This window comes from Pelmatolapia mariae, linkage group LG7 (genome assembly GCF_036321145.2).
Source record: "Pelmatolapia mariae isolate MD_Pm_ZW linkage group LG7, Pm_UMD_F_2, whole genome shotgun sequence".
In the NCBI taxonomy this organism is placed as follows: domain Eukaryota; kingdom Metazoa; phylum Chordata; class Actinopteri; order Cichliformes; family Cichlidae; genus Pelmatolapia; species Pelmatolapia mariae.
In genome coordinates, this window is record NC_086233.1 from 28,457,222 (window position 1) to 28,467,572 (window position 10,351).

The 10,351-nt window shown below is 39.2% G+C and overlaps 1 protein-coding gene across 1 annotated transcript; it reads left to right on the plus strand.

Annotated features, from left to right (window-relative positions):
* The first annotated feature begins 539 nt into the window (after positions 1-539).
* Positions 540-10,063, plus strand: LOC134632128 (sorting and assembly machinery component 50 homolog A-like). The gene is made up of 15 exons (XM_063480726.1): positions 540-560; positions 2,648-2,758; positions 3,057-3,158; positions 3,250-3,337; positions 4,993-5,099; positions 5,263-5,393; positions 5,738-5,825; positions 6,402-6,530; positions 6,748-6,819; positions 6,922-7,008; positions 7,239-7,309; positions 7,733-7,800; positions 7,893-8,039; positions 8,454-8,595; positions 10,018-10,063. Exons 1-15 carry the CDS (start codon positions 540-542, stop codon positions 10,061-10,063), a joined length of 1,410 nt encoding a protein of 469 aa, XP_063336796.1.
* Positions 10,064-10,351: the final 288 nt, after the last annotated feature.

The window sequence follows — 10,351 nt, forward strand, 5'->3', positions numbered from 1 at the left end:
TATTGTCTTTATTTATAACTGGCATTACTATTTCATTCTATTATAGAATCTTACAAGAAAGAAGCAAAACTGTATTCCATTATGCTTTATTAGCTGCTTCGGTGAAAAACAAATCAACAATGCAAAAAAAAAAAAAAACATTGCAAAACAACATACTGGAAAACAGTTATTCATCACTTGATCGCTTCAATACAACATTTGGCTTAAACAATTTCTCTTCCACAACGTATTCCGATAAAACCGATCTCTTTACCCGTCGGCTTCCCGTGGCTGTCATGGTTATTGCACTTAATAATTCAACAGCTTCTTGCCATTCTTTGTCTTTCTTTTTATCGCTGTGTGGCTGTTTTCTTGTGAAAGCCTGCGTGCGCTAGTACCGCTAGCCACTCGTACCCAGAATCCTTTGCGTCACATTTTCAATCTCTTAGGAGGTCCCTAGCCTTTCGCCTTTCTCCGGTGATTTGTAGGTTAAATTAGTTTATTTTTTTCGTCTCAAAGTTAAGTCATTTTTGCTGGGACAGCGCCCTGCGGAGCTCAGCATGGGTACCGTCCATACCAGGGTAAGCAAAACTCCGCTAAACGTGCGAACTGGGACTTTGACCTCCGTGTCTGTGTCTAATGCTGGGCTTACACTGTGCGATTTTTGGCCCATTTTGAGCCGATTTTTGAGTTGTGCGACCGTTTTGGTGATCGGCCCGAGTTTGGCCTTCGTCGTGCATCGTGTAGTATACGTGGGGTAACGAGAAGCGATTAACACCTCACGACCAGCTCCCGATCATCAATCGCTTCGACACGTCGTGAGGGTGTCACCGCAGCCGCTCACACTGCGCACGCGCAAACACATAAACGTTGGTGAAAAAGACGGAGTAGCACAGCAGTGCGGCGTGTGATCTGAACACAAGCGATGGAGGCACTTGTAGAACTTTGGAAAGCTCATCCGAGCCTTTTCGATGTGGCCTCATAAAATTATCACGACCAAAAACCGTGAAAATAGTTGGATTTACATATTTATCGTACTGTTTATTTTTATCTCTGTGTGCAGCGCTTTGTGACTACCTGTCTATAAAAAGCGCTTAATAAATAAACTGTGGAGGTATGTAATAACGACAGGATAGGTCTCCGTGTCTCACTCCAACTTTATTAACACACCCTCAACAAAAGCACTTCACATACATTAACCGCCAAAATCTCTACCCAGCACTTCTCTTCAACTAGGGTGTGAGTGGAGCCACCTGGTGGTCCGCCACACATACCCCCCCCCCCCCCCGAACACACAGTCAGGTCTCTATGCAGTCCAAGACCCTGGGCCTAAGCAAACGGCCCGAACGACTGAACCTGGGAGGGAGAGAAGAGGCAGAGGAAGGTCCATCCCGTGAACGAGGCTGGTGAAGGCGAGCAGGAACGGCAGGAGGAGGCTCAAACGCCGGTGGCCGGGGGGCAGTCCTGGGGGGAAAACCAGAGCCTGTTAACCCCGTCGAAGGAGGGCGGCCACGGCGAGGGGTCTGAGCCGGCACTACAGGACTGTCCGGAAAAACATGTGCAGGTTTAAGTCTGTCAACACACACAGTCTCGTTCACGGGATGGACCATTGCTGCTCAATCACAGCTGCCTGATCAATGTTTTTCATTAGCAATTTAGCAAAGTTGATGGTGGTGGTGTGCGTGTCTGTTTGAGTGAAAGACAGAGAGGGAGAGTGAGCGACAGTTTTCTGTTCTAACCTTCATGTTATGGACGCACAGTGTGAGCACTCGGGTCGCATCAGAGCATCGGGCCGTATAGTGTGAGACCCTGCATCGTGACCTATGAACTTCTAACCCCTGCGAGTCAATCGTACAGTTTGAGCAGGAGCTGAATAACGCGACTGAAAAAAATTGCACAGTGTATGCCCAGCAGAGTGGCTGCTGGAGTGAGAGGCCCTCTGTACTGTAATTCAACAAGATACAAACAAGGCTCAGACATTCAGATGATACCATATCTTTAAAACTGAGATTTCTTGTCAGCATTGGTAATGTGCCCCACAAAAACATGCTGTTTACCCAATACTCAGTTTATTGAGATGTGAACTGTGGAGTTAAGAATATAACTACATACTTACATTAATGTTATTTTTTGTTGAAATGTATTGTGAAAATGAAGTATAGCCCTAAATCAAAATTAGTTTTACTAATGACAGAACTGGGAAGTTGGGATCACATCCAGGGCCAGATAGATGCAGTTTACCGACATGCTTTAATAAGTAATAATAAGTAATAACAACAACAAAACTGTAATCTTTTTGCATTAACTATTTAAACTACTTATATCAAGTTTGGTTGTAAGTCGTTTAAATAGTTGTTTTGATTTTTTTCATCTGAATTTTGGAAATGATGGAGAACGTTTTTTAATTTTAAAAAAAGAAAATTATTGTAACTCCCTTTATGAAACCTTAACCTTTTAGAAGTATTTCCACAGACCTGACTTCAGTGTCCCCAACAGTATATAGAGCCCCAAGCCTGAATCACCCTGTAAAAAATAAAATAAATTCTATGCACATATTCACATATATGCACAATTAATTTCACAGTCCTTTTTGTTTTTTCAGTAAAACACTATGTGAAGTAATTATATATCCAGTTATCCAATATATACATTTTACTATGTCCTGCAGAGCCTAGACCCTCTGCCCATGCATTGGCCAGAGTTAGGAGTTCAAGCTGACGACATTGATGCTCCAGAGATGGACCAAGAGCCGAAGCAGGAAGTTCTTGAAAATAAAGATGTAAGATTTATTCTGTGCCAGATTGTAAATGGACGTACTCTGATTACCACTGTCACATTGCAATACCTATCTTTACACTATAATTACACTCTGCTTGCTAACTCTTAAAAAAGGTGTTTTCTTGAGAATATCATTGTTTTAATATTATTTAGTATTATTTATATATATTTTACAATTAGCCAATTTATCTAAATAATAACATTTATGTAAATACATACAAATATATAAATAAATGTATATTTTTTTCTCTTTGGGATCTTTACCATTTTTTTGTGCGTCTGTCTTCTCTGTTTTTCAGGTTGTGGTTCAACGAGTGCATATAGACGGGCTTGGAAGAACCAAGGAGGACCTGCTGACTTATGAAATCTCAGATGTTTTCCAGGCAAAGAACTTGATTGATGTAGGTACATATTAATATGTGTGAAATTATTGTTTTCTGTTCAGCTTATGGTTGTGAGTAGATGTAACACATAGTTGAATCTGTTGTGCAGGTTATGCGAAAGTCCCATGAAGCGCGACAGAAGCTTCTGCGTCTCGGGATCTTCAGAAAAGTTGAAGTTGTTATCGACACCTCACGAGGTACTGGAAGTCACTGTGTGGTCTTCAAAAATGACTTTGTTATGATTACATATCAGACATATTACAATGAAGTCTTTATCTCAAACGTATAAGAAGGAATGAAAGAAAGCCAACCTATTCACGTGATGAAAAAATGTTGACCATGTCCAGCTCAAAAAGACGTAGGAGGAAGCAAATGCTTGTTCATTCACACCTCTATTTAACTCATCATATTTCTTTTTGTTATAGAATGTAATATATACATGCACACAAGCTTTAAATGTTAATAGTTATGACACTAAATTTTGACCATCGCAATCAAAATGTAGAGTTTAAGCATTTAACACCCTGTCTCATCTAAATACTTCTTTGTAAGTGTTTTTAATATATTCTTTTAACTGATTAACACACAGATTTTGTGCATCTGTTCAAATTCTTCTCCATGCTGTTCCATAGATTTACTCCATAGACAGCTATTCATATGCTCTTCCTTGTTGTCCACACATAAATCTAAAAGTTATGACTGTCCAATTGCAGGCTTATTCATGTGAGATATAGTGGCAAAAAAGTAACCGAACCTTTTTGAAATGTTGTATTTATGAGAACAGTTGTCTTAAAATATGGCCAGCCAATTTTCTGAGTCACAGTAATGTATAAACACAAGTTATTTTTTACTAATAGCAGACAAGTGATCTTATTGTTCATACTGAATACATTATTCAAACTCACTTTTAGGTCATGGGCCATAAACATGCCAATTTGCTCTCAAGTGGGCTGGAGAAATAAAACCAGTGCATGATAACTACATAATTAATTTTTTTCCCTTCTAGTTTCACCTTTCTGTAAATGCAAAATAAGTTTATTCTTATAACATATAATCTCATCATATTAGAGGCAAAGTTAAAGACACCTTAGTCCCCAAAATCTGTGCAAAAAGAGGATATTATTTCTTGTTCATTTGTTTTTCATATGTAATTACCACTCTATCTACAGAACAGATGATGAACACCCTGAGATATTTTCAGAGGAGTCAGTGCAGTTGCAGTAGAGCTCTGTTTTTGTATGTTCATTGTCTGCTGTTACTAGACATACACACGAATTTACAGATCATATTGGAAAAGGCACAACTAACTTGTATGGAACTAGAAATACTTTTAATTCTACATACATTTTCATGTTTGTGTAGTAACAAACATGAAAATGTCCTGATTGCTTCAGGAACAGTGTTTTACCAACCTGCAACTTTCACAGTTTACATCCAGTGGGCCAAAGTTGACCTTGTTGCTTGTCTGGATGCAGAATATGAATACCAAGACTGCTGACGTTTAAAGTGGAAACTAGAGTTAGCAAACCTTTAGTCCATGAAGTAAAACAACATTGATCTCAGGTTCAGGTCTCTAGATTCAGCTAAAGGTATAAATGAGTTATAGGAGCTGGTTAATGTGCCAACGCATGTCTCTACCATATGCAGGTTACCATGTCTGCAGCGACACACAACAGAAAAAAAAATTGTTGCACTTCTGCAGTTTGCTCACATACACTCCACATCAGTTTATACAAGTTTATACACAAACCCGGGTAACTGGAAAGAACTACTTCCTTACTGGTGCTGCATTGTTGTCATTGCTTCTGAGTAAATGTATAGCAGTTAGATATTTTGATTTTTTTCTCTTCAGGGGAGGATGCTCTTCCCAATGGCCTTGATGTGACCTTTGAGGTCACAGAGCTGAGACGTATGACAGCCAGCCCCCAAAAAATGATTGGAAACATTGAAGGCAGTATGGTTAGTGCCAAAAAGAGCTTATGTCATCTTCCACTTTCTGAAAGTAATGCAGTGTTGTACATTTTCTCTGTGTGTGTTTATGCAGCTGTTTAGTTCAATGTATTTTGAATATTATAAATATTAGGGAAATGCTGATCAGTTTGTTGATTATCCTTCATTTCAGGGACTAGGCCTAAAATTACTCAATGTATTCGGTCGTGCAGAAAAACTGACATTCCATTTCTCCTATGGTACCAAAGAGAACTCATATGGTCTGTCTTTCTTCAAACCCCAACCTGGAAACTTTGAACGCAAGTAAGATATGAAAATCATATGCACATAGGTATTACCTGTAATGAGTCACCCAATATCAATGTAGCAACAAGTTAAACAGTAGAATTTAATTTTTTTTCAATCTAGAAAATTAAATCTTTTAAAATGTATTAAATCATAATATTATACATCTGTCTCCACCATGTCTGCACGAGTGCTTGTTCTTTTGCTATAAGTAACCTCACTATGCTGTTGTTGACATTGAGGCTTAAGTAGGTAAATGCTAGAGCACTCTTTGCCGTAACTGTCAGTGGGTGTACTTTGTAATTGCAAAGAAATTCTAGCATTACTGTACTGATGTTTTTCTCTGTTCATATCATTTTCAGTATCACTTTGAATGTCTACAAAGTCACAGGTCAGTTTCCATGGAGTTCACTGTGGGAGACGGATCGAGGCATATCTGCAGAACTGAGCGTAAATACCTGCCTATTTCTGTTTTGTATAACTAAACCTATTTAAACTGGAATCTCTCTCTCTCTCTCTAATCTATTGACAGCACTAATAAAAAATTAATGTAGCTTCTGGAAACTCAAGCTAATTCTGAAAAGCCTCCTCTGCTTGCCAAAAGAAGTTTGATTGTGTAGAAGTGGAAAAAGGGCCATTTAGCTCACTCGGTAAACAATTTCCTCATAAATTCAAAGGCTCAGTCACATGTTTGAAGTCTTTATTTTAAACAACAAGACTTTCATTTTGTAAATTGCAGCCGCTATTAACTGCTTTAGGGTGTGCCTCAGTCGTCGCGTGATTGACAGTCATTACCGTTTCAGACGCCATTGTTCTTTTGTTTCTCAATCAGATCCACCCATCGTTCGTTTCATCCAGTTCCTAAACAATCAGGAATCAACAGTAAAAATGCTTTCACAATGGGTCCTCACTAATCAATCGCTGATCTCAAATTGCCCATCTTTTATGTATAGTCTGTGGTTATACAGAATTGAATTCTATACAAACAACAGTTATTAAATGGCATCTGGTTATCAATACCCATAGTTTCCTGTGTGGAAGACCAGCCAAACTCTGAAGTGGGAAGCAATATGGAGAGAGCTTGGTTGTCCGACCCGCGCTGCCTCTTTTCCTATACGGGAGGAGAGGGGCCATTCTCTGAAGTCCTTACTCTCGGTATATGTCTGTTTTTTGTTTTTGAATTAAGATTTATTTGTTTTACAGTGAGGTTTAAAATCCCTGCATAATCTCATGAGCTTCTCTGTCAGACAATTCATGGCAAACCTGTTCTTTAGTATCAAGTCAAATGCTTATTTTGAAAAGTGGAAAAAGCTGGAATTTTCTCAAAGGCTCTGTGGAAATAAACCTGCAAATATGATGTTTTGAATTGCAGCATGCTATGGTGATTGACACCAGAAACTCCTCCATCCTTCCCAGCAAGGGTGGTCTGTTGAAGATCCATCAGGTTTGTTGTTCACCACTAAATTAGATCCATTTTAAATGCTATGTAGAAAGTTAGTGACTATTATCATAAACAAGTTTGATATTTTGTTTGGTCGTTGTGTAGGAACTTGCTGGTTACACTGGGGGAGATGCCAGTTTCTTAAAGGAAGACTTTGAGATCCAGCTCAACAAAACACTCCTCTGGGACTCAGTGAGATTTTTCATTTTACATTTCAGTCAGTTGCCACAAATTCTTCCCTAAAATTAGCCTGTTAAAAAGGCTGTTATGCTGATTAGATAGCTTTACTAGCCAATTCATTGACTATTTATGGTTAATGATTATTGATGTGCAATAATAAAGTAATGAAAAAAAAATAGCCTGTTAACAGCTGCCCTCTTTTTGCTGATTCAGCTTGACTAAACACTGAATTTTTCCCTCAGGTCCTTTCTGCCTCATTGTGGGGTGGTTTGCTTCTACCCATTGGTGATAAGCCGACAAGTGTAGCAGACAGGTAAAAACTCACAGCACACTGGCATTACTAACCAGAGGTTTGATGTTCCTAGAGCTTTGTAAATTAGGCTGTTGAAAGTGATGTTGCTGTCCAACATCTATAATGGTTAGCATTTAAATCTTTAAAAGACCACTTTTTATAATGGGAAACTTGGGCGGTTTCTGTAGTTACAAATAGAATCTTTTTTTACTAATTCAAAGCAGATTTATCTGCCTCCCTTAATGACTGTCTGACTCTGGTGTGGCTCAAAAATTTAATCTGTCTAGTCTTATCCCTAAAACCATCCATCAATCGTTTTCTTCCACTTATCCGGTTCAGGGTTGCGGGTGGGCTGGAGCCTTTTCCAATTGCTATAGGGAAAGACATATAAAGTTCAGTTTTATATAAATATTTTGTGTGTTTTGTACTTTTTTGATATTCTAGGTTCTATCTTGGCGGTCCCAACAGTATCAGGGGTTTCAGTATGTACCGTATGGGCCCACAGAGTGAAGGTGAGGCATTACCTCAGATAAGCTGCTTGGTAACCAGAATGAAGTTTGATGATTAATTAAAAGGTTATGTGCTGGCTTTACTGGTATGGCAGGTGACTACCTGGGGGGAGAAGCCTACTGGGCAGGAGGCCTCCACCTCTACACCCCTCTACCCTTCAGACCAAGCATGGGAGGCTTTGGTGACCTCTTCCGAACCCACTTCTTCCTCAATGCTGGGAACCTTTGTAACCTCAACTATGGTGAGCTTTTAAAACAGATGAGTACCTGTTACTTAATCATGCTAGGGCTTTGTCAGATCTTGAGATTTGTGACTGAACTTTTGAATTCAGTTTGACTCACTTTGAACTTGGTTAATGTGCAATAACACCAAGTGTAATTTTTCTTCTAACAATATAGTGTTATTCTATTGTATATAGTATCTTATTCTTATTATCTTATCCTATTCCATTGTTTTTCTTAATTTTTGCTACTGTAACTTTGCACTGTCCACTTTCTGCAACAAATTTCCCATGTGTGGGACTAATAAGGTTATCTCATCTTATCTAATCTCTCTCTTATGCTTATTTTTACCAAGAACGGATTTTTATGTTGTTAGGACAAGTATTGCTCAGATTTGCCTATATGGTTGGGTTCATATGTACATTTTTGCAAAGGTGAGGGGCCACAAGCGCATTTGAAGAAACTGGCTGAATGTATTCGTTGGTCATATGGACTGGGCATTGTGCTGCGCTTGGGGAACATTGCCAGGATTGAGCTGAATTACTGCATTCCCATGGGAGTCCAAAGAGGAGACAGGTAATGCTAATTTTATCAGCTAGTCTAAGCTAAGCTGATTGGGACTTATTTACGGTTTATTTAAAGAAATATTAGGCCAATAGAATCAATGTAAATAGACAATGAATGACGAATTTTAGACTGAAAAGAGCAACACATTCTAACTGACCGCAATCAAATTTAAGTATAGTGGTGGTTTCTTTAACATCACTAATTAATTTACTGTACATTACAGATCTGTGTAAATGTGACACTACATAACCTATTATTCTAAGTGTGGCAAGTATGAAACAGTGTCAGAACATTGCTATGGAAAAATTAAGAAATGGATTACTTAAAACAAATTCTGTATTACTGGAGCACAAACTGGGTGTCATCAGGACGCTACAACACAGAGCGAACACCATCCCCACTGACACAGCGGCCAGGGAGGCAGAAGAACCGCACATCAAGAAGGCCCTGAGTAAATGTGGTTAGCCCAGCTGGACTTTGTCAAAGCTGGAAAGACACCTAAAGAAAGCTCCAGCCGATCCAGAAGAGTAGGACAACCGCTGCCCAAGCGAAAACCTGTAGTGATCCCATATGTGTCAGGAGTATCGGAGCAGTTGAGATGCATTTTTTCTAAACACCGGGTCTCTGTGGCTAAACCCCATGTGTTTTAAACCCCAAAACACATGTGTAAAACAAAAAATATGTATATATAAGGGTCATTATACCAATAAAAATAGTATTACTTTAAAAATTGGTCCACCCCAAGGATCGGGTCCCCCGACACAAACAGAGTAACATAATGTACGCTGTTAAGTGCCAGGAGGATTGCCAGGAATTATACATCGGGGAAACCAAACAACCTCTGGCGAAGCAGATGGCACAACACAGAAGAGCTACCTCTTTCAATGATGATGTAGTACACATCCTGGACCGGGAGGAACGCCGGTTTGAGCGCAGAGTCAAGGAGGCCATTTACGTGAAAAGGGAAAGACCATCTCTGAATCGAGGAGGGGGCCTAAGGGTACATCTTTCGCCATCTTACAATGCTGCGATTGCAGCCATTCCCCAACTCTCAGTGAATGGTACTCATGGCCATTGATCAGTGTTCTTTGATCAGTGGGTTTTGGTCAGTGGTTGTTGATCAATGGTCATGAGAATTTGCATAATTAAGATTAAAGAACTGACCTCCCAGCCCATTGTTCCTTTGGTGGGCTGCTTTCAGTCATTATGCAAATGTACTGTTTATAAGATTGGGAAAACCTGCAGTCAGCTGAGACTGAGGAAGTCACTTGAATGAGTGACAAAACGTTTTTCTCACAAAATGCTACATCCAGATGAACTGAATCAAATTTTGGAGATCTTTATTACATTGCAGTTGTAATGATGTGCAACAGAAATAAGCTAATAATTGTCTTTCAATTACATTTCAATGATTCTTTATTGTCTTTGCAGCATATGTGATGGGGTCCAGTTTGGAGCGGGAATCAGATTCTTATGAAACTGCATTTCTTTCCTGCCAGATATTTGCTTGTACAGAATTGTTGCAACCAGTTTAGTTCAATAAAACTATTTGCACTGACCTTCTATTGTGATCTGTGTTTTCTTACCATTACATTAGTGAGAGCTGAAACAACTGGTCAGCAGACCTGACCTTGAGTATAACACAAAACTGGCTACGGATGGACAAAGAAAGCTCTATAAATCTAGGTCTTTATTTCCAAAGACTAAATTAAGACCAGTAACTTTGCCATGTGGGCATATACAAATACATGCTACAAACCGATGG

Coding starts and splice junctions, on each gene's coding strand:
- LOC134632128 (XM_063480726.1), top strand. CDS start 540: ATGGGTACCGTCCATACCAGG. Junction 6,531..6,747: donor CTCTGAAGTCCTTACTCTCG/GTATATGTCTGT, acceptor TTTGAATTGCAG/CATGCTATGGTGATTGACAC. Junction 8,040..8,453: donor CCTTTGTAACCTCAACTATG/GTGAGCTTTTAA, acceptor ATTTTTGCAAAG/GTGAGGGGCCACAAGCGCAT.